The 23,913-nt window shown below is 54.3% G+C and overlaps 1 protein-coding gene across 2 annotated transcripts; it reads left to right on the top strand.

Annotated features, from left to right (window-relative positions):
• The first annotated feature begins 845 nt into the window (after positions 1-845).
• On the top strand, positions 846-16,816 carry EMX1 (empty spiracles homeobox 1). Of its 2 annotated transcripts, none has more exons than XM_047069969.1 (3): positions 846-1,377; positions 7,133-7,317; positions 16,649-16,816. In XM_047069969.1, the coding sequence occupies exons 1-3, from the start codon at positions 846-848 to the stop codon at positions 16,814-16,816; spliced, it is 885 nt and encodes a 294-aa protein (XP_046925925.1). The 2 variants fall into 2 exon arrangements, with proteins under 2 accessions (XP_046925925.1, XP_046925926.1); XM_047069970.1 differs by having other exon boundaries at positions 945-1,381; positions 7,137-7,317.
• Positions 16,817-23,913: the final 7,097 nt, after the last annotated feature.

Below are 23,913 nucleotides of genomic sequence, written 5' to 3' on the forward strand. Positions count from 1 at the left end.
CGAGGGCGCGGCTTTCAGACCCGCGTCCCAAGAGACAGATGGTGGGGTGAGCGGGAGGGTCCTGGAGGCCAGGGAGCTTGTTCTCGGAGAACCTATTTGTTGGGCAAAACCCACCCACCCTCCACTCGGATCCAAGTTGCCTGAGAACTGAAACGACATCCCAGGATGAATTGGAGGGGGTTCAACTGAGTTACACATCGGGAAGTGGGGCTGGAGATTTTCCCAAGCCCCAAGGCCCCTCGGACGCCTTCTTCGGCTCTCGCGTGGGCTGAGGTGGTTGGAGCGGTCGCCAGACTCAGCTAAAGGGCAGAGACGCGAGGAGAAGCTTGTGGCAAGGGGCGGATGAGGGGTGGGGGGGAGGCCTAGATCGCCCAGCAAAGGCTCCAGTCCGCTTTTTGCCTCCGACTGCTGGCTCCTTCCCCACCCGCCGTCCCTCGCCCCGCCCCGCCCCGCCCCCCACCTTGGGGCAGGTGAGCGGCGGCCAATGGGCGAGCGCGGGGCAGGTGCCGGCTAACTCGCGCCTCGCAGAGCAGCGGCCGAGGCTGAGCTGGGCAGTGCTGGGAGGACCAGGGGCGGGGGTCGGTCCTGGCTGGACTCGGGAGGGAGGGGGCCGTGCTCAGCCCCCAGGCCGTAGAGGCAGCTCGTAGCCTCGCACGGAACCCGCGCCAGTGCCTGCGCCGGGAGCTGCCCGCTCGGCCCCAGAGGCCGGCGCGCCTAGCTGCGCGCCGTGGCCCGACTCCGCGTTCGCTCGCTCGCACGCCCCTCGCCTCACCGCGCCTGGCTCGCCGGCCGGGTCTGAGCGCGGGCGGGCGGGCGGGGGAGGTGAGGGGTGCTGGTGTGTGTGCATGTGCCTGGCTGGGTGCACACCCCGCACGGCGGCGGCGCCAGGACGCGGAGCGCTCCCCAGAGCCCAGCTGCCTCGCTCGGCTCTGGCGACCGCGACCATGTTCCAGCCCACAGCCAAACGCGGCTTTACCATCGAGTCCTTGGTAGCCAAGGACGGCGGCACCGGCGGGGGCACTGGCGGCGGGGGCGCCGGCTCCCATCCCCTGGCGGCGGCCGCCTCGGAGGAGCCACTCCGGCCCACGGCGCTCAATTACCCTCACCCCGGCGCGGCCGAGGCGGCCTTCGTGAGCGGCTTCCCCGCTGCCGCCGCCGCCGCCGCCGCCGCGGGCGCCGGCCGCTCGCTCTACGGTGGGCCCGAGCTTGTGTTCCCCGAGGCCATGAACCACCCCGCGCTGACCGTGCACCCGGCGCACCAGCTGGGCGCCTCCCCGCTGCAGCCCCCGCACTCCTTCTTCGGCGCCCAGCACCGGGACCCTCTGCACTTCTACCCCTGGGTCCTGCGGAACCGCTTCTTCGGCCACCGCTTCCAGGGTGAGTGCCCATGCTGTGCCCGCTTAGGCGGCCGGCCAGCGCCCACGCTGCGGTTGCGCGGGGGAGGCTCGGGGGCGCGCGGGGCTGTTCAGAAGTTGTTGAAAGAAGGCTGTGGGTCGGCAGAGGCCGATCCCCGAATGTGGAAGAGCCGCGGCGGATCCATTCGCGCTACCGCGGTGTTGGGTTCCCTTCCAGAGAGCCAGGTTGGGACCTCCAGGCTTTCCCAGAAACGATGCCGGTCCGGACGCCAAGCCCGGGCGCATCCTTGGAGCCTCTCCTGATCCTCCCCGCGGCCTGCCAGAATCCCTCCCGGCCGAGCCAGTCGCAGTCCAGTGAGCGCAGCGCTCACGGTTCTCCCTCCGCCCCAGCTGGACCTGGGACCATACTTCGCTTACACATCCACCACCAACTCCCAGATATCCGCCCTCGCTGGCGCGTCGGAGCAGGGCAAAGTCTACCCGCGTGCCCCGGGTCTGTGGAAAGAAGGGGCAGCAGGGAGGGCAAACTGGAGAGTTAATGTTCAGTGTGGAGTGTTCCACTGTCTTGGGGTGTTTCTCAGCAACCTCGACCCGACTTCTCCAAGTTACAAGTGCCTCTCAGACGCAGGGTCGGGAAGGTTTGCAACAGCAACCGGCTTCGTCCGCCCTGCGCGGACTCTGGGAGCCCGCCCGGCTGCTGGGGAACCGACGGCAGTCCTCCCAGGCAGGGGGCGGGGGCAGAGGACTTTTAAGGTCATAGGCAGGCTGTTCTCCCATCTCTGCACTGGGCAGTGGGTTTGCTAATGAAGATACCCCACTGGCCTTACACACGCACACACACGTTTCAATTATCTGACTTTTCCGAAGGAAATAGAGTTGCATTTGTTGGAGTTCGTTTTCTTCCTTGAATTTGTTAAAGTTTGTTTCTCTTTTCTTGTCTTTTTTTTTTTTTTAAGAATGGCCTTAATTTGTGAAGTAATTGCTTTAGTTTCCAGTTTTATTTTGTTAGTGTGGACGGGACTGGACCTCAGCCTTGTGAGGTTCTATGACTCAGAGCTAGGTAACCCGGCTTTTAGTGAAACAAATGAAAAGGATATGGCTAGAGAGAGCTTCGGCTACCAACCTAATCTGACGATAAACTGCGGTCTACACAAAGTAAACCAGATGCTTGGTACCATTATTTAGGTAACAGAAGAAAAATGATCTTTTGAAGCTTTGACTATAGGTGCTTCACTGTTTCACCGAGAGCCGCTTTCCCGGTCCTGCTTTGTCAGTTTGCTTAGTCCCATCTGACCAGTAGATATTGACCCAGCAGATCCCACAAAATAAAAGAATGTAATTACTTGAACAAGAATTTTTGTGGGCAGACTTGTCCCCCTGGGATTTCAAAGATTTGCCCAAATCATCTTGGGGGGAAAAAAAAAGCCTATGGTGTCAGCCGCTTTGGGCATGAAACTTGTCAATTACAATCATTGTTTACTGCTATAAATGAAGTTTTATTCAAAACTGAGTAAACCACTTCGGTACTCCGTGGGGCCTGGCCTGGGTCTCAAAACCTGGCACCCATGGGCCGATCTGAGAGACGCGGCTGCTTTTGAACCGTCGGAACGGGGCACAAGGGGCCCGTGGTTAGAAGGATGGTGCAGAGACAGGGACTCAGAGGAGAGGGCAGAACCGATCCTAAGCCCTGTGGTCTCTGTTCATCCGATGGTCTCTGCAGCTGTGCCCTTGGCTTCGGACCCGGGGCCCCACGCCCTCCGCTCTGCCTTTCCCGCCTCTAGCCTCGTCCCCGCGGGCGCGGCGCGCTGAGGGCCGGGGGCACCTCGCGACAGATCCAGCTCTGAGCATTCCCAGCCAAGCGAGGCCAGATGAATTCTCCGAAAAACCTTCTCAGAAATTGCCGCCGCTCCCTGAGCCATCAGTCCCGGCGGGCACGTTGTCGAGTTGCAAAAACGGTTGGATTTTTCTCTCAAGAACCGTGTCTGGACGCGGAGATGGAGCCATGCGTGGCCGAATTTTTGAACTCGGAAATCCGTTGGACACTGAAGGACTTTTCAGACGCTGACACGTTTCGGCTTTGGGTCCGGTCTTCATCGCTGCAGCCCGGTGCGCGCCCCGGCGGCTGTGAGCCTTGCGGTCCCAACGGGGCCTTGGGGCTGCGGGCAGAGCCGTCCCAGGCCCTCCGGCGCCGCGTTTTCTAGAGAACCGGGTCTCTGCGATGCTCATTTCAGCCCCGTTTTAATGCAAGAAACGAAACCCTACACGAACGAAAAGGAACATGTCTGCGCTCGGTGCGCAGCGCTCTCGGGCAGCACGGGCCCGCGCGCAGGCAAGCAGCTTTTCCGGCAGAGCCAGGAGGTGGAAGAGGCAGAGCCCACGCGGGATGTCTGGATCAGGCGTCAGGATCCTGAAGCCGGTGGCCTTCGAGGCCTAAAGGGGAGGAGCCGGCGGAGACGCGGAGTTGGCCGCACTTCGGTGTTATTACCGGGACTCAGGAACTTTCCAGGCCAAGAACAGCGTCCGGAGGGGGCCTGGGAAGCCCCAACCCACTGGGACCGGCGTTTGCAATGGGCCGGTGCATCAAAGGGCGCCTTTGTTCCGGCAGGAGGAGGAGGAATGAGGTTATCTCCGCAGTTTGGCCGGCCTCTCCTTCTTGTTGCCCCGGGCTCCTCCGCCCAGCCAGCCACCTAGAACCCCGGGCCGGCCCGGGCCTCTCCAGAAGAGAGTGCAGCGTCTGCCTGGGCACTTCGGATCCCTAGCTCCCACCTTCAGCCACCTCACTCCTGGGAGTCTCTATTGCCAGTCATTGCCTTGGAGGGGCCTGAAGTGAGAGGCCGGAGCAAAATGGGCTGGGGTTCAGTTCCTCCTGGCTCCAGGGAAGGCTAACTCAGCCCCTCTCCACTTTTCCACCTATCCTTGTCTGAAACTGACTGCCCACTCCCACAGGCCAGAACTACTGCATGGAAACAGGCCACACTGCACCCCAGCCCCAAGCTTGTTCTGTTCTTGTGGTCCAGTTAGGGGGAACTGAAGCTGTGGTTGGGACTGTTGAGGCCCCCTACCCATAATGAGAGGGTACCAGGCACATAGGCACCTAAGGCATCACTGTCCTTACAGAAACATAGAGCTATTGATCAGTTTCTCAGGATGGTTAGTTTTGCACTAAACCACCTCTTTCTTATAGGGAAAGGCCTGGCTTCTTTTGAAATCCAATCTGTCATCACTTTTCAGCATCTTGAGTAATTTTCCTGCCCCTTGCTTCTTCGAGGTTGGGTCAGAAGGACCCCCGTGCTTCTGCACATACAGAATACTATACATATGCTATCTGCCCCCAACAGAACATTACAATAAACCAAGCAACCCAGCTTTTCCTAAAATAGCCAGACTTGAGGCAAAGGGACATGCGTATGTCAGGAGAGAGAAGCTTGTTGCTTCCATCTTCCACTTTGGGTTTACAAAGACAAAGACAGAGAACTTCACCGCACAAGTGACCCACACACACTCCCAGAATTACAAAACAGCCATCAAGTCACACACACTGAGGCAGACTGTAGTTCTGCTTTCTCAGCCACAGACTGCCCTAGGCACCCCTGCACCCCATTCGCTCCCACCTACAGGGTCTCTCCAGGCTGCCGCCTCACTTTTCACTAGCCTGGGTCAGTTGAGCTGCTGAGGCCAAACCCTGTGAACTCTGGGATGATCAAGGCCTTTTCCCTCTCCAGATCACTTGTCCAGAGGAAAAACCACTGTTGGGACTTCACCCAGGCTCAGAACAATGCTGTGTTTTGAAGCAACTTAATATCAACAAGAAGTATTTGCTTCCCACTCACCTCTCCCACCTTTCCCTGGCCTAATCACACTGGTACCCACTTAAGACTTTAATTCTTATTTCTACTTGGATCAGTCTCCTCCTTTCTCTCCTCATTATTCCTCTCTTCTAGACCATCTCCCCTGATCATCTGTCCCCTCCACCACTACCAGTTAAACTGCCTTCAGTCAGGCCTAACAGCCCTCGGCCTGCTGCCACCTTGAAGGGCCCACTGGGCAGGCTGTCCCCCTCCATCCCCCCTATGATGTGATCCCACTCCCTTTTGTAGCTGCACAGATCCAGCCACTTGAAATGGATAAGTGATTGTCAGGGGACTTTATCTCCCCTCTAGCAATCTTGTTCCACAGAAAACCTCAGCAATAAAGTTCACCTGTGTAGGTGTCCAAACTCCAAGGACCCAAGTCCTCCAAAGAAAGTAATGCCAATCAGTATCCGCCAGCAGAGGGACATGAACAGTTACCTGGAGAGTTTTAGCAACAACATCTCAATTATATGACCTTACTTCACTTACAGAAGTGTTTCCAGAGATGGGAGATCTCAACGGAGATCCAAACAATTATCTTAAACAAAACAACAGGTCAAATTGGGTAAAACCAGTGGCCATTTCTGAAGAAATTAATTGGATCAGTCAAATCTCAACAGCTAACTGTGTGAAAACATTCCATCTAGGGCTCTGCATTGTCAGTGGGTCAGGGGGACTGTTATGTGCCACTGCATGAGATCCATGGGTGATGTAAGGGCCTGTTTCAAGCCTGTTAGCATGTGCAACCAAGCCAGAGATTGTGTGAAGGCCTAGTGGGGGGTTTATTGAGACTGAAGCTGTGGGTGGAAGCTTATTTTGGCTTCTGTAGTTCCTGACCTAACCACCCGGCCTCATTGAACCCAGTGTCAGCCCCTCCTCCTGCAGGTAGGAGCTGAGTTCCCATGATGGCCAACATTTGCCAAGGGACAATCACACTCTTTGAAAATCCTGTATGGTAGATGGGAGAAAAAGACAGTAGGGAGGCTGGAGCATATATTTACACACGCCCATGCAGAAACCAATATATCTATATCTATATATATTAGAGAGAAAGATGACATCTAGATATTTATACACGTGTTTCTTCAGCACGGGACTATTCAGGGATGAAGCAAGGCCTTTTCCCACGGAGAGCAGTAGGAGTCTCCTGTGGGGAGTGGGCTTTACCAGAAGGCCTGGGGGAAAGAGGTGGGGAAGGGGGAGGAAGAAGCCTGACCTTAGACCTTCAGGAGTTGCTTGGACGTTGACCTAGCTGCTGGCCTATTTTTACCACTTGCAAGGTAGAGCCTGAGACTGTTGGCAAGAATTTTCAAAGGGCTAGCAGCCTAATCATTTAGCTGCAAGGCTGGTTTAAACAGGTGTGAAAAGAGAGTGCCTTGGGTACCTACCTTCTAGTTCTTGAAAATGTGTTTGGCATGAGGGTGTCACTTTCCTGACATCCAGCCCTGTCTCTACTCTTGGCTTTTCTGAGGGAAATAGGACAGGGCAAAGTGGACAAAGAGAGCTAAAGGACTTTTCCCACCCCATGGCCTCTTCTGCTGCTCCAGGCGCTGTGGATTTGGGCCGGCTGGCGCCTCACTAGGCCTGGGCCCTCCTCCTGGCCCAACGGAGTGATCCGCAGCTCTGCTATTCCACCCCTCCCGCGACTGACAGGGTAGCACTCTGACCCTAACTCTCCCCCCTAGGTGTCGGGGGAGGACAGGGGATTGGACTTTAGGAAGGCGCGGCGAGAGGGAAAGGGAGAAGTGGGGGCGGGGAGTCAAGGATTGGAGAGGGTAGAGAAGCGCCGAGGGCGTTTGCTAGCCGGGCCAGAGGGCCGGGGTTGGCCGGCTCCCGCGGGCGGCCCGGCGGCGGCCCGGCTGCGGCTCACGGCGCCCCTTCTCTCTGTCTGTACCTGCTGTGTTGCCGTCGGCGGCGCGGCCGCAGCGAGCGACGTGCCCCAGGACGGGCTGCTTCTGCACGGCCCCTTCGCTCGCAAGCCCAAGCGGATCCGCACGGCCTTCTCGCCCTCGCAGCTCCTGCGGCTGGAGCGCGCCTTCGAGAAGAACCACTACGTGGTGGGCGCCGAGCGGAAGCAGCTGGCCGGCAGCCTCAGCCTCTCCGAGACGCAGGTAATAACTACCCCGCGGGCCTCCGCGCTCGGCCGGTCAGCCCAGGTGGAGGGGGGGGAGGACGGGCAGGTGCAGGAGGAGCCCGACTCTCATCCCCGCCTTCTCCGGAGCTCTGTCCCACCCAGTTCCAAAAGCCACCACGGCCTCTACCCTGCGGCCCTCCAGCTAAACCAGTCTTTAGAGCCCCTTCCCTCCCGCTGCGCTTTAGCCTCGCGGAGGCCGCAGGACTTCTGTCAAGCACTAAGTACCACCAGGAGGTTGGAATCAAACCACTTCCCCAGTCTGCTCTGCAAGCCCATAGGAGGTGCCAGTTTATCAGGAGGAGGCAGGGCGTGGAGCCCCACGCCCCAGTCACTCCTGAGCTGCCCCTGAGTCCACTGGAGCCGTCTCAGTCCTGTGGTTACTGCAGCCCTTCTCCCGCCACTCTTCGGGGGTGCTCGCAGTTTTGTGGGATGGCCAGACCTTTCCCACACTGGCTTTGCTGCTTGGGCTTTTCATGGGCAGAGCTGGCGAAGGCGGATGGGATGTGTGGAGAAAGCCCACGTGTCCTCAGGCTGTAAACATCAGAAGCAGAGGAGATTAGCCAGGAAGGGGCCAGACCCTGCTTGGGGTCCCAGGGTGGCACTGATCTCTGCGCAGACAGGGCTCTCAAAACTGGTAAACGTTTGGGCGCGCAGACAGGGGATGGTGCGAAAGTAGAGTCTGGGAGTCAGGGACTGTGTTCAAACACTGGAAGGGCCGTTGAGCTGGGGAAAGGAACAAACTCCATGGTGTTGGAGGGGTTTTGAACTGGATGACATTATAGGAGTGTTTTTGTAATGGATAATTAAGAAAAGAAAAATTTTAAGAACTAGATTGGAGTTATAGGGAGGCAGACTTGGGTTTGTTATGTGTAAAGACGTCGCCATAAATAAATGCTGCCTGGAAGCACCGCCTAAGCTCTTGGTCCCTGGGAGTAAGACTTGCTGGAGGGGCTGGCTGGTGCCCTGGAGGCGGATTTCAGGGTCTGAATGGGCCTCGGGAGACCTTACTCCCTTATGTCCCTGACGGCTCCCAGATCTGCAAATGAGAGAGGTATGCTTGCCCGCTTTTTATCCTCCTCTCCCCTTTCCTGCTGGTCTGGCCCCTACTACACCACAGCCAGCATCCCGGATACACCACCCTGGTCCCGGATCTTGAGGGGGCAGCCTGGGGTCTCCTTGGAGCAGTGAAGATAGGAAGGGGGCTCAGACCCTAACTGCCTCCCAGTTCCCCTGGCGGACATCACCCGCCGGTCCTCGCGTCCCATTTTGGCATCTATTGTCTCATCTGTCTGATGCCCCCATTTAATCAATGCATTACTCTGGACTCCACTGCAGGACCCACGCTTTTTCAGATTTGCTAGCTGGGCTGTTCTAACAGCAGAGATAAAGCTTATGATAGAGTTAATTTTTAAAATGTTTTAAAGAAAGATGTTAAAAAAACAAGTTAAAAAAATAATACCCCCGTTCCCTCCTGGGAGTGTTTTAAAATTATTGTCTAAAACAAGGTGTCAATTTAAGAATGGTGTTTATAGTTAACATCATTTAAAAAGTATTAGTTATTAAATTTTAATTGCATAAGTGTAAGAAAACAAAATGGTTTATAATCCTCCCACCCACAGATTAACACTTGTTGAAATAATGTCAATGCTTTTAAACTTTCAATTTTTTAGCTCAGTGAGAGGATTTTTAATTAACTTTCTTTCACACCAAATCTAGCTGCCTATTTGCTCCTAACAATGCCAGTTAGTAAATGTAATGATTGTTTCTTTCATTTTCATTATGTTCCAAACACATTTAAAACAAAACCCAGATAGACTAATATATCCAGCATCACTGTCAAAACTCTTATGTCTACTCATATTCTATCTATAAGTGAGCTGGTTTTAGCATATGGAACAAGAAACCACAATAGAACTATGGGAGGTTTGAGTCTGAGAAACCTTGAGCCTTGAGGCTCATCTATTCAGGTGAGGATTCTGGGAAAGAGACACCAACTGGGCAGAGCTCCCTAGGCAGGCAGTTTGGATTTCATTATCTGTGTGACCCTGGGTGAGTTACTCAACTTCTCTGAGCTGTGATGTTCTCATCCAGAAGATAGGTTGTTTAAAGATTAAAGTCACCTAATATGAACTCAAATAATATTAATTCTCATCCCCAGTCCTTCCCTTCCCTTTGTTTAAAGTAGTGTATCAGGTTAGTGTTACAGTAAGTCCCAAACCTGGGTTTCCTGACTTAGTCCAGTGTTTCTTCTGCCTCATCCAGTCTCCTTCATCATCAGAGCTTTCTGTCCCTCTGGTACTTATTATTTGGATTTATGCCATATATTTAATTAATTGTCCATCTTTCAGTATTTATCAGGCAAACTTACCTGTCATTTCCAGCTATCAGCTGTTCGTCAAGTGACAGTCTCTCTCATCAGTTCCCTGCCATCTATTTCTACTGTCAGTACCTACATTCGTCTCTCAGGGCTCTCCAGTCCATCACAGATAGCTGTTTTATATCTAGCCACGCACTTCTGTCTGCTCTCATTAAACTGCCTCTCCATAGCTAGTTAATTTATATATTCTATTAATTATAATCTTCCTAATAATAGCTCTCATTTACCCAACTGTTGATTATTTCCTTATCATCTGTTCTATCTTCTGTGTATCTACCATCCATCTCAAGCTTCCATCTCTGCAGATCTAGTTAGCTACTGACAGATGCATGTTCAAATATCTGCTAGTGCTTACCTGTCATGTCATCAGCTCTGCCTTTGTCTTCATTCTGGGCCTCAGTCTGATGTATCTGTAAGATTTAATGGATTCAACTCCGTGGTTCTTTCCAGCCCTGAGTTTCTGGCTCATCTATATTCTACTTCTCTGTGTTTCTATATAATGCTTCCTGCAAGTTCTCAGAGCTCACAGTACATCTCCCATATATCATAATACACATAGGACTTTCCTGTGGTTTAATTATCTATCATGTCCAAATGTCACTCTGTGGACTGGCTAGATCTATTGCACCAAGAAATCTTAAAATACAGATTCCCAGGCCCCATTCAGGAGATTCTCTTAGGAGTTCCAGGAGGGGATCCAGGAAATGTTTTTAAAACAGCCCTCTGGGTGATTCTGGTGAATAACAGGCCAGCTCTGGGAGCCAGAGGTCAAGCCTTCTTGTTTTTCTCTATACCGTAGGGTCCAGCTCAATGACCAGCAAGGCATAGAGGCTTCATAAACATGTATCAAATGAATAGGCGAATTTCTCTTGATTGTACTCATATCCATGTGTTAACTTTATCAGTCATTTCCCTTGCTTTCGGCAGTCACTGACCCCTTCCTGTCCCTCTGTTTTCTATCTTTCCCTTGCATTTTAATCTACATGATCTCATTTTCTCCACCAGTTCACGGATAAAACTTCTGGGAGAGTTAAGGAAATCAACGTGTGGGTCTTAACCCAGCCAGAGCTCGGGGGTGTATGCATGCTCAAAGCTTTAGTATGGAGTGTTGGCAGGTGGGAAACCTGGGCTTCTTTGTTGGGGGCAGGTTTGTCTGTTTGGTTGAGAGAGGGTGTTTGTACTGGGATGGCAGTGGATCAATCCAGGAAGTGGAGGGAGTGGTCCTGGGAAAAGGGCTAGTTCTCCCCTCTGGCTCTAATTACTTGCTCCTCACTGCTGTGGTGCAGCCTCAGCGTCTGACCTCGATGACTGAATGAGGCCCATTTAAGCTTCAGTCTGGTGGCACAGACCCAGATTTGGGTCAGATCAGAGCTGTGAGGGCAAGTGAGTGTGTGTGTGTGTGTGTGTGTGTGTGTGTGTGTGTGTGTGTGTAACATGTATGTGCCACAGTGTGGAGCACAGATGAGCAGTGAGATGATGCCCAAAGGTCAGGTGATATCATACATACACATGGCCCCGACAGCAGCTCGGGTGCTTATGTGCATGTGTGGGGTGACATGTTAGTTTTATGGGGAATGAGAGAAAGCATTTGTTTGCTCCAGGCTGATCAATTGGTCCGTGTTTCCAGCTGCCCTGTCTGCTTTGACCAGTTCAGCAGGTGTTTCTTCACCTTTTCCGGCTTTGAGTTCACTTGAGCTATGAGGGAAAGGAGTGTAGAAATGGAGTCTTTAGCCTTGGAGATTCCTCATTTGGTGGTGGGAGCAAAATGTAAAGTGTGCACACTTATGGGATATGCACAGGGTGAGTGACCGGAGTCCCCTTGAAGTCACACCGTGACTGAGGAAGATAAGGGGAGACCTGTATGGGTGGAAGGCTCCCAGGAGACCTCAGGCCCAGAAGGCTCAGTGGGATGCATAGGATTCTAGGTTGGTGGGAAGGAAGGGGAGGGTTTGAAGTGGGTGAGTTAAGATGGAGTGGGAGCTGACAAGTCTGGCCACCATCTTGGGGCCCAAGAACAGGTAGGGAGTTCTTAGAAGGAAGGAGTGTATAGTTACCTGCCTATGGGTTTTTCCCCCAGGAGCATGGTAAGGAGACTTCCTGGGGCCCCTTCCTGCTCTGAAAAGCTCTGTTTTGGGGGGGACAGATGAGAAGGAAATATCAAAATGACTTGAATTTTAGGGAAAGGTCAAGAGGCCTTTGTTGCTAGCTTATTGTTGGTTCTGAGATGGACTCATCCCTTCTTCAAGTCTTGGCTTTTCTCCAAGAATTTCTGCATCATTCATGTTCCAGGAGTCTAGTGGGAGGCAGGACAGGGCAGGGGAGGTAAGGCAGACTGGAGTGGTTCTCCAGGGCCTGGTCCTGCGGAGGCGGATGAATCTTGATGTCTCTCTGAGAGTGAGGGCAAGCATCCAGGATGGTCGGACAGAGGAGGAGACAGGAAAGCTTAGGAAGAGTTAGGGCTATGGTTGATGGGGAGTCAGAGGTGGCTTCAGTTTGGTGGGGTGAGGGCTGAGCTTCATGACATTGGGCTTGACCCTGTGAGTGAGAGTAGCTCATATGATCAAATAGTAGGAAATGGATCCCCAGTGGAAAAGGCTATTATCTCGATAGGGTGTTCAAACTCCTTGAGGACAAGTATTTGTCTGAAAGTATGCAGGCAGGAGCCACAGACTCTTCCATTTGGGAGGGACTAAAGTTGGGGACTAGTAGAAAAGAAGGGTCCAAATCTGGTTCATTCAAATAGGTTATTCGAAAGTAAAATCTGAAACAATTGGCTGGAGCTGTAGTTGGCTTGTGCGTTAGTTCCTTTGTCCATTCATTTGTTCGTTAATACATACACACCTTCATTCATCAATGCATACATACATCAATCAGTCCTTTAATACATTAATGCATGCATGCATTCCTTCATTTATCCACAGCACTTTCTTCGTCCTGTTTGACTCATGCTGACCCTTGTGCCCCCCAACAATAGGTCTTTCTCCCTCCCCCAGATTCTCCCTAGAAGTGGTTAATCCAATTCACAACATGAAGAATTAAGAATTGACCCTCTTGGGGGAGCCTGGCTGGCTCAGTCGGTAGAGCATGCAATTCTAGATCTTGGGGTTCAGTGTAGAGATTACTTAAATGAATAAAACTTTTAAAAATCTTTAAAAAAATTAAAATAAAAAAGTTGACCCTCTTGTAGAAGTGTCCACTGAACTAAACCCATCATTCCAGCAATTGCACTTCCCAAACCCATTTTCTGATTAGATCTCAATTCCCTCCACCATTGACTTTCTTCAGCTTTCCATTTCTGACCTAGGCACCTCTTGCCAAGAGCAGAGTGCAGGTCACTTCACCTCTGCCCAGCTTGCTGAACAGACTGGAACATGCCCACTGGGACTCTAGAGTAGACTTATACACTGCTTTGATTCTCCGGGTTCTCACAGCCTGATGAAGAGACAGAGGTTCAAGCAAATAAATTAACCCACTGCTGGGGTCACTGTTGCTGCGACAGGGAAAAGTACTAAGGAAGTACAGATGGGCAATAGGGCAGGCCCAGCCTAGGAACATCTGAGCAGGAATTTGAAGGCTAAGGAAGAGTACCCCAGGTGGGTAACTCAGGCAAAAGTGGAGAATCTTGGAAGGATCCGGCTTACCTGAAAAAGAGACATTCAATGGGATGGGGACTTTGGAGACCACAGGGAACCTCTCTGCAAACCCAGGAGACTCAGAGATGGGGGAGGGATTCCTTTAGCCAACATCCCAACTGTGTCTTTGAGGGCTCATGTGCAGATGTTCCGGGGAGGCAGGTGCAGAATAGGCACAGCTCTCCCAGAGCTGGTAGCCTTTCTAGGGCCTCTGTCCTCTAGGGAAAGGGCTCCGGGGTGACCCCAGAGGCTGGGTTAGAGAGGTTGATGGGATGTCACTCTTGTCTCATACTACACTCAGAGCCCAGTTCTTCTTCTTTTTCTAAGTAAAAAATAACTATTAACTGTTGTCAGTAATGCATTAAAGAAAAGTCAGAAAAGTGGAAAGAAGAAAGGAATGTCACCCTCACTTTAGGTACATTTCCTTCTAGTCTTTTTTTCCCCATGCATAGATTTTATTTTCCATGGTTGTGATCACACTGTGCCCAAACTGCATCCTGCCGTTTTCACTGATATTATGAAGTCAGAAGCATCCCCCTGTTATTACAGTCTTTGTAAACAGCATCTGGTCACTCAGCCTAAGGCTGTTCAGAAGATAGCCAGTCTGCCTAGGGAGAGAGTTTGCATCCCTGTTTCTAAAAATCTGCCTCCTTGACCCCAGTCGTTTTCATGGAGAAAATATTCCGAATCACCTTTCATTTGGGTGTGCCAGGAAGCTGGCCCTTGCCTGAAAACATATCCTGCACCTGGGGTTCCACCACTGGAAACTTTCCTTCTTTGGGCCAGTGTTGTGAGGCGAGGGTAGCAGGCTGGGTCCATCCATCCTTCCTGGAAGGAGACTTGGGAGTTGTGTGGGAGGGAGAAGGTGCAGGAAGGGCCCTAGGTCCTGGTGTTGCCCAGGGCTTCCCCGGATTGCCCCATCGCTAGGCTGGGCACACTTAACCCTTGGCCAGCCCCTTGGGCTCTGAGGAATGCTGCCCCAACCCCGCATCCAGGCCTGAGTCACACACAAATGCCTGGCATAGGAGCTCACCCACCTACTGGCTGGTGTAGTGTCAGTGGGCTCCACGACAGGGGGCGGGGACCAGGCTGGCTGCCACGCAGTTCTCTCACGCAGAACCACCCAGGGCCTAGCCAGCCTGGTACCCAAGGAAAGGTGGTTATGGAATCTAGAAGTCTTGTACCCAGAGCATCTACCATTCTCCCTTGTCTACCTGGGGTGAGACATGCAGGCGACAGACAGGTTTGCACCTTAGCCTAGAAATGAGGGAAGAAGATCCTCCTCTTACACCATCCACCAGGCCAGGCACCTCATCTCTTCCTGTCTCTGGCTGGCTGCCCCCACCCCCAACCAGTGCTCTAAAATCAAGGGGTAGGGCAGACCCTGGGAAGGGTGTGCTCTTAGGGGAAGCCTTGGACTGGGTGAGTTCCACGAAGGGGATGGGGGTAGTGTCTGGGAAGCATGAAGGTAGAATGTCCTGGGCAGGAAACTGCTCCCTACGCCCAGAGGCCAGGCCTGCTTGCTTTTGGCTGCCACTGCCTGGCTTTATGGCTAAGACCTGTGCTTCTCAGCCATTCTCAGGGACTAGGGGTTGGACTGGGTAGTCTTCTGAGGACTGCTCCTGGCCCCACCCAGGGTTCCAGGATCTCCCCTCAGCAGTAACTGCTGCTGCCAAAACCAAGGTGCTCACCATCATTCCACACACATGACTTACCAGTCACCACTGTCATGGACACCACAGATCACCCAGCTGCAGGTGAGAGCACCTGCTTGCTTTTTAAATGAGCTGTCATTTTCAGGAAACCATCCATGCCTTGTAACCCTGCCATCTCTGCATCACCTCCCCAGGGACCCTCTGGAGCAAAAGCCCAGGAGGTGCCCTGGAGGTGCAGGGGCCCCCAAAAACATCTCTCCTATGGATGAGGGACTTAAGCCCAGAGAAGGGAAGGAACTTAGCAAAGGATCAGCACCCAGACTCACCTTTACCAGCTCTGAGGATGGGGGTGCTGGCCTGGCTCTGTAAGGCCAAGTAAAGAACTGTATGGTCAGGAGGAGCTGACAGACTGAGTGAGACTTTCTCCACAGTCCCCAAGCACTAAGACTAGTCAGGAAGCTGGGACAACCCTCCTAGATCACGCCCACGAAGATGTTAAAGGCTGTATCCTGGACACTGATCACATGCTGGGGGAGGTGGGAGAAGCGAGGGGTGATTAGAGATGGGACTAAGCCTCTTCGCAGAGGCTTTGCATTGCAGACCTGCTCCTCCCTCTAAGCACCCCGCAACCCATCACAGAAGATAGTTGTCCACTGTTTGAACCCTCCCCTTGTCAGGACTCTCAATGCCTGACACAGAAGTGGGGAACCCTCTATGTTTAAAGAGGAGCTCGCCTCTGTCCCCTGTGATTTCTCCCATGTGACCTGTTCCCATATTTGGATAGGCTACAGAGGCCAAGGCTTTGGGGGCAGGAAGTTTAGAGCCCTGCCCCAGGTGGGGCTGCAGACACTGCTATGTCTAAGGAGGATGAGGCCTCATTGGTGGATTTCAGACTACCCTGAGGAGTTGCCACATGAGGGACCAGACTTCCCACCTGTCCAGCTCTACTTCTGATGTGGGATGGGGGTAACTCCACCTGACGTTGCTCACAGGGTCCCCTGGAGAGACTGACCTAGATGGTGTGTGAGTCAGAGCCTTTTGAGTGGCGGGGTCCGTGACCCCAGGCATGCTCTGGCTATTGTGAGCACTGCTCTTGGTGTGGACATCATCTCCTGGTCACGTAGCCATGTCCGCTCTGCCTCTTTGTGCTGCAAAGGGCATAGGGTGGCCCTGGGAGGTGGGGCCCATATCAGGCCCACAGGGAGCTCATCAGGACTCATGTGATGGCTTTTCATATATTCTCCCACTTACTGTTCATCTCTGCCTCGTGAAGGAGCAGTTATTCTCTCTTCTCTAGAAATGGGTAGGGACCCAGGTCTGCTGGGCTCCAGAGCCTGGGTTCCTCCCTTCTGCCATGCTGTGGCTACAGGATGCTCGGCAGCTCCATGATTGCTCCCTTCCCTCTGTGATAGAGGGATGGGAAAATGGCTCCTCGTGACCCACTGTGTCCTCTCCCTGCCCCACCTCATTCGCATCTGGAAGAGTAGTCTTCTGGACCCAGCAGGTGGCACCTGGCCAGAGGAGAGGACCCTGGTCTTGGTTTCCCCAACTGGCTCCCAGCTCAGCCTGGGTGCTGAGGCCCCAGTACCTGTTCTGGGGGCCTCCTGGGTGTTTCTTACCTCTGCCCCTCCCTCCCTGGCCCAGGTGAAGGTGTGGTTCCAGAACCGGAGGACAAAGTACAAGCGGCAGAAGCTGGAGGAAGAGGGGCCTGAGTCTGAGCAGAAGAAGAAGGGCTCCCACCACATCAACCGGTGGCGCATCGCCACGAAGCAGGCCAACGGGGAGGACATCGATGTCACCTCCAATGACTAGGGGGGGCAGCCACGGATCCATGAGGGCAGAGCGTCTGCTCGCTGCTGGCCAGGCCCCCGGGTGGGCCCAGCTGGACTCTGGCCGCTCCCCCGCCAGGCTTCGGGGAGGCCTCGAGTCACGGCCTCACAGGGCTTGGAGCCTGGGGCTACCACTGCCAGAGGGACAAGAAATGGGCTGGCTGAGGCCTGGGACTGCTCAACCTTCTCCTCGGAGAGCCTGCCTGCCTGGGCGGGCCGCCAGCCACTGCAGCCTCCCAGCCATTCTCCATTTCTCTTATCTCCTGTTTGTTTTGATGCGTTTCTGTTTTAATTTATTTTCCAGGCACCCGCTGTAGTTCTTAGTGATCCCCTTGTATCTCCCTTCCCTATGGGAATAATAAAAGTCTCTCTCTTAATGACATGGGCATCCAGCTCCAACCCCAGAGCCTTCGAGCCTGGGTGGCGGATTCCGGCTCTGGGGACCAGTGGGGACCAGCAGAGCAAGCTTGTGCAGTGCCTTGGTGGTCTCTACCCTGGTCTCTAGCTCCCAACTGTACAGCAAGAGAAATGGAGGCCAGACATAGGGAAGGACCACTCTGTGTCTTAAGGGAGGCTATGCTTGGGAGTTTCCAAGTTTGTTGAGCGGTGGGAAACAGGCCCATGTGGGTTGTTGGAGAGAGAGAACATGCATACTTCTGCATGCTGAGAGACTGGTGGCTCCTCTAGTTGAGGAGACACTTGAGGAAAAAGGGAGACTTGGGAGCTGAGGGGCGGGGCACCATTCACAGAAGTTGACCATGCTAGCCCCGGGTCCTAGCTTCACCAGGATGCGCACCCGTCCCCGGAGAACTCCTCTGTGTAGATGAAAACTTCCGAGATGGGGCATAAGGCTGAGCCTGTAACCTGTCCCCACGGACACAGGGCCTCCAGCCAGGAAACAGCAAGGAAGGACCCAATAGAGCTCTGCAGTTCACCTGCTCTTCCGCTCATCGACTTGCCTTTCCTACTGTCACACATCAACGTGTCCTTCATCCTTAAAAGCAAGACCTGTATTCCTAACACCTTTCTCTTACAACATCCAGACCTGTCTCCACTTCTTCACCTCCCGTGAGCTCTCTAACCTAATGCTGATGCTGATGCCATCACCAGTCACCAATCACTGCCACCCCTTGGGGCCAAACTCAGCTGCCTCCTGTCTGGCCTCATCTACGCCCTGATCTTCTGGCCATTCCCTCCTTGATTCTCGTACCCCTCCCTGCCTTATTCCAGTACCTCTGACACTTTTACCTCCCGCCTCTCCAAGCCCTCCCCAGTCTCATCCGTGCCTCATCGCCCCTGTCCTCTGCAGGGTCATTCCTTGCTCCACCTGCCTCTTGATTGTGCCCTCTGCCTGGGGCTTCGCATCCATGTCTGGGACTTCTCCTGGCTCCCTGGACTCTCTCCAGCCAACCTCTGCCAAGCTGCAGAGCCACCTAGCCGGCTGCTCGCGTCTGCTGCACTCCAGCCCCCTTGGCACCTTGAACCCAACACACTCACAGCTGACTCATCTCCCCACCTGTTCTCTTCCAGGCTTGCCCACCTTGACAAACGGCCAAGGTTTCTTCTACCTTGGGAAGCAGTGTACATGGCTCCTGGGGGGGTTGGGAGGAGAGGGAAGGGATGGTAGACATAATGAGGTTTATGTGGATTGCCAAGGATGAGGCCGCTTCAAAGGAGGACCTCCATGCTGTGGCTAGGGTTCTCTTCCTTGAGCCCAGACAGGACTGTGTCACATCCTTCCTAAGCCCCCTCCCCTGCCCCACTTCCTTCCCCGGCTTGACCTCTCCTACCTCGCTCCTGGTGCCCTTGGCTTCAGTCTCATCCATGTCACCCCTGTCCCCCAGTGAGCCATGGGTTTTGCCTTGCTGTGCCTTTACTTATGCTCCTCTAGGCTCCTGGAATGTGTTGGGGGCTTGATTAATGTTGAAGTCAATGTTGAAGACTTGCTGCCTGGGGCCCATGCAGGGATCCAAGCACAGAAGGTCCTTTTGCCAAGCCTGTCAGCATCTCACTTGGGTCCAGTCAATGCTAGAAACCAAAGGGCTTTCTCCCATCTCAGTGCTCCTCTGCACCCCATCAGCCAGGAAACACATTCCTGGCATCTTGAAAGTCCTCACCTTGGGGTGGACACTCTCACTGCCAAGCAGGTGGATAACCTCTGGGGAGCATGTCCACACAGGTGGGGTGAGGGTGAGAAGGGGAGGCATTCTTTTGGCACCAGTGGGGGCAGGGGAATGGGCGAGCTGTTCCTCTCAAGATTCTGTCACTTGGTGGGGGAGGAGGTACACGAGGATCACAGCAGAGCAGCCCCTGTCATCCAGATAAAGGGCTGGAAAGGACCCAAGGAAACCTGCCAATCTTCCTAGGCCAGGCCTGCAAGGGGCGGGCCGGGAGTCCCCACTGCACTCCCACCCACCCCCCCGTGTTGTGCCTCTCCCTGCAGACGGTAAATATTGGTGTTGTGACTTCATTAATAAAGGCTTCTGTGAGCCTGAAAAACATGGAATCAGGATGAACTATTTTCTGAGCTGCCGGCTTGCCAGGTTTGCTAATTTGGGAGTTTTTGGGCCCTCTCCAGGGAACAAACCAAAGTTTCTCTCGAAGAGACACAGATGCAGCCGGGAAGGGGAGAAGAAGCCGAGGAATGATGCTCCCGGCCCTCCCTCGACTGCTCCTTCCTCTTGGAGATCAGGGCCCTGCAGGGGTGAGGACAGGTGGACAGGGGCTGCTTGGCCAGGCTTTCCACGAGAGAGCCTGGCTATGTCACATCGCCTCAGCTGGGCTGGCCTCCCAGGCCCTGCAGAGTCAGATGGGCTGAGGTACTGATGACGCCCGTAAGAACCCCATGTTGTATGTGACTTAAGTAGCGGGAACGCAGGTTCTTCGCTCTTGTGGCCCAAGCCACGCGCCTCAGCTTCGGGGAATGATCTTTACACTCCGCCGGGCCGCGGAACTTTCCAAGATTAGTCCCCACGGCTCCGCAGCGGCATGGCTGGTGCTCTCAGCATCTCTGCACTTGGTTGTCACCAGCTCCTCCTCATGGGTGCTGTGACTGCTTCCCGTGGGACTACGTGGAACCCTCACCTCGTCAACTGGGTTCTGCCCAGGAGGGAGCCAGGCGGCACCCCCACCCCACCCCCCACAGGCCTCTCCTGGAGCCCCTGCTCTCGGGCAGCCCCGTAGGGGGAGGGGCGGGGAGGCCAGCAGGCTGAGTGGTGCAGGCCCAGCCAGCTTTCCTGTCAGACAGGCGCTGCCAATGCGGAGCCAGACATCGGGAACAGGTTTAACCAATTACCCGAGCGCCCCATCTGCTGTCTGGGGTGTGTGTGAGGGTGAGTGCATGTGAGGGTGTCTGGGAGTGTCTGGGAGGGCTGTGGGCGTGTGTGCGCGAGTGTGACTGTGTGGGTGTGTGTGGGCGTGCGGCTGTGCACGTGGGCGGGGTTGCTGCCTGTCCCAGTCGTACCCCCTCAGTTGTCAGACTGTGGTTACCAGCTCATGGTCTTCCTGTCTCCCCGAGACCTGGGGGTCTCCATGAACAACCCACCCGGCACCCCAGGCCCTCATTTCCTACTCCCCTCATCACCACTCACTCTCAGGGCTTATGAGAGGCCACAGTCACGTGACCCCTTCTTTCAAACCGCACCTCCAGATGTCCTTCCCTATCAAACCACATGTTCTTGCCACTCACTCGTTCAGTCGTCGCCTATGTCCATGCTTTGGCCTCATAACGCGCTCCTGGCCACGGGCCCCTCTGTTGTCTCTCTGACATCCCCTGGTCCCACTGCTCCTTGTTGCACCTGCCTGGCACCTGCAAACTTGCCTGAACCTGTTTCCCCACCTGCCCTTGCAGCCGCGTCTGTGAGGACATCCCACGAATGCTGGATGGCACCCCTTGAAGTCCAAGGTCCCAGCCTCAGCTGAGGCCTCACTCCTGTTGATAAATCCACTCCCATTCTCCACAGGGGATGTCTCAAACAGTCTCCCTTCTGCCCAAACCTCTTCTGCTTACCCTCAACAGAGGACCTTATTTCCATCTCCAGAAAAAAATGAGAAACACTGCAAGGGATCACCTTCATATCAACCAGGGGCCAGGAAGAAAGAGGTAGTCCCTTCAAATGGGGCAGTCTGAGGAGAGTTGGATAAAGGAACAATTCACGAATTTTAGACACCTGACAAGAGATGTTGTAGCGCCACAAGGCTAATGACGATGGCCCACAGCCCTGGGGCCTGAAGAGGCAGGGGCAGGAGCAGTTACCAGAACTCAAGAGGACAGATGGATGGAGATAGCCCCAGATAGGAGCCGCAGCCTTCATGAGTGGGAGGCCCAATGATGCAGGGGAGGCCCGCGGAACCGACCCCCCAGTGTCACCCTCCTCGAATCCTCAGTTTCCCACTGGAGACTCCCAAACTTGCCCAATGGCAAGTCCATACGAGTAGGCCTCCCAGACAGAGAGCGGATAGAGAATGGTGCAAAGTATACCTGGAGGGGCCAGGCAAGCTAGTCTCTCACCCTTCAACCTCCCTCCCTCAGATCCACACTACCTGCATCCAACCCATCCTCTCCACCTGCTTCCTGTTACCCCTGAGACCCTTCTCTCCTCCCGGCCAGCCCCCCTCCGGAGACCTCACTCCTCTTGCCTGTCTCCCTAGGCTCCTCCCCTCTCACCCATTAATGTCTGCAAGCCCCAGTGTGCCTTCTGAAGCCTTCCCTTCACCCCCACATTATGCTGCAGCCACTGTCGTGTCTCAATGCCCAGCTCACAACCCAGTCTCTTGGAAATCCTTTGTTTTACAAGTTAATTGTATACTGGCAGCCAGTCGGAGACATACTCACTTCTCAGCCCATGGAGATCTGGCTTTTGACCTGACCACACTCCACTGAGACTATTCTCTCCAGGTCCTTCCAAAGGACGTGCTTGGTCTTCGTCTTCCTTCACCTCCCAGCACCTATTCAGTACGTGCACAGCCTCTCCTACTGGAAGCATTCTCATCTCTTGTCCTCTGGGGTGCCACGCTCTCCTCATCTTCCTCTTACCCCTGGCATTAGTGTGCTCAGGCAGTTTACACAACAGAAGTACATTTTCTCACAGTTCTGGAGGCTGGATGTCTAAGCTCAGAGTACCAGCTCAAAGTGGGTTGGTTTCTTCTGAAGCCTCTGTTCTTGGCTTGAAGATGGCTGGCTTTGTGTTCATCTGTGTCCAAACTTCCTCTTCTTATAGGGTCACCAGTCGTATTGCATTAGGACCCACCCACCTGAGCTCGTTTTACTTTAATAACCTCCTTAAAGACCCTACCTCTGAATACAGTCGCATTCTGAGGTATGGGGGATCGGGGCTTCAACATTTGAATTTGGGGGGACACAGTTTAGTCCATAACACCCTTCTTATGGCTGAGCTTTTTAGCAGTCTCCTGTCTTGGGCCAGGCCTCAGAGGTGGGGGTTCCTGGAGGTTCTCTCCCAGGTCTTCCTGTTCTCACCCCACATACTCCCCCTGGGTGGTTGCCACGGTCCCTTTAGCTCCAGGTGCTCAGTAAATGGCTAACACGCCAAGCTACGTATCTAGTCTCCACCTGCTTCCTGAGCTCCCGACAAGCACATCCGGTTGTCCCGACACCTCGACTTGAGTACCTCACAGGGACCTCTAATAACTTGTGAAGCAGAAGGCCTGCAGATTTGTTCTTCCTTCTGTTCCTTAACTGAGAAACGGCACCACCATCCATGTCCTCGGCTGCCTAAGCCAGGAACCTGGGGCCATCTCTGACTTCTCTCGGCCACCCTCTCCACCACCAATCACCTAGAGCTGAGCAATCCTGAATCTCTTCATCCTCTCCCTCACCTTCCCACCCCCTGGTCTAGGCTCCGTCTTCCCTCACCTTGACTCTCCCCTGGTCTCGCCAGCAGTCTTGCCTGTGTCTACAATACACTCCATTCTGTTGCCAGATGAATCCACTTCCCTACTTAAAGCCTCTAGTGGCTCCCAGCTGCCCCTTGCCCTGCAGCAGCTGGCCCACTTCTATTTCCAGCATCTTGTCTTGCCCCACCCCATTCCCTAATGCTGAGCTTCGTGCGGTTCACCCCTGGACTGAGTGAGGGCCCTGTTGTACTGCCCTTCGCTCTGCCATGCTTCCGTGTGGAGAGGAGAACTGGCTCAGGGGGCCAGGGGGCTGAGGGCAGCCTCCTTCCCTCATTTCCTCGCTGAATTTGCATGGGGCACCTGGTGCCTCTGTCACTCATTTGTCTTCCTTCTCTTTCTCCTTCCTTCCCTTTACCCTTCCACAAGGCCCAGGGAACTGGGGTGAGGTGGGGCCCCAGATTCTTGCTCTGGTTGAGAAGATGTCCTTGTCAGGAAGGAGTCAGGCTCTGAGCTTAGATCAAGTTGCCAGCGGCTACCTCAGAGTGGGACGTGAGAAGTGAATGAACATTTTTCAGCCACTGCCCAGGAGACTCCTGGTACTGCAGGGAAGCAAGGGCACATGGGGGTTAGGCCTTTCGGGAGTGGCTGACACTTTTCTGTTTGAGGAGCTAATCAGCGGCAGGGGTATGGTGAGATGGCAGGAGCAGCAGCAGCTCTGGAAGACTGAGGGAGCTCCATTCTTCAAATTATCCCAGGTACCCCAGGGCCTTGAGAAAGAGTCACTCATCACTGTCCTCATCCCCTAGCATTCTGACTTTCCTTCTAATCATGGCCTGAGTGGGAGGAGGGAGGCCCTAGGGGCCAGCGGGTGGGGATGGGGCCAGGGAGGCCACATTCCTGGAGTGTTAATGATCTCCGGGCTGGGCAGGAGCTGAGCCCCCAAACCAGCTAAAAACAACAAACAGCTCCCAGGAGGGATTTGTGTCTGTCCTGAGAGTCAAGGATTTCCGCCCGGATGGGGGCTGTGGCCAGTGGGGCTGTTAGCAAAGAAATTCCCCAGAGACCAGAAGCCCCATGACCTAGAAGTATCACTTTGAGAACAGACCCCGCCCCCATCCCTTTCCTGCCCCCCCTCCCCAAGCCTCCTAGAGGGGCCCAGTGCACAGGTAAGGGGAGGCAGCCGTTCTCTTGACACCTGGCAGGCAAAAGTGAAGAGTCGGGGTGCAT

Source organism: Lynx rufus, unplaced genomic scaffold (genome assembly GCF_022079265.1).
Source record: "Lynx rufus isolate CCGP_SWC_20201006 ecotype Redwood Valley unplaced genomic scaffold, mLynRuf1.p SCAF_8, whole genome shotgun sequence".
Classification (NCBI taxonomy): Eukaryota; Metazoa; Chordata; class Mammalia; order Carnivora; family Felidae; genus Lynx; species Lynx rufus.

Coding starts and splice junctions, on each gene's coding strand:
- EMX1 (XM_047069969.1), top strand. CDS start 846: ATGTGCCTGGCTGGGTGCACACCCCGCACGGCGGCGGCGCCAGGACGC. Junction 1,378..7,132: donor CTTCGGCCACCGCTTCCAGG/GTGAGTGCCCAT, acceptor GCGCGGCCGCAG/CGAGCGACGTGCCCCAGGAC. Junction 7,318..16,648: donor TCAGCCTCTCCGAGACGCAG/GTAATAACTACC, acceptor TCCCTGGCCCAG/GTGAAGGTGTGGTTCCAGAA.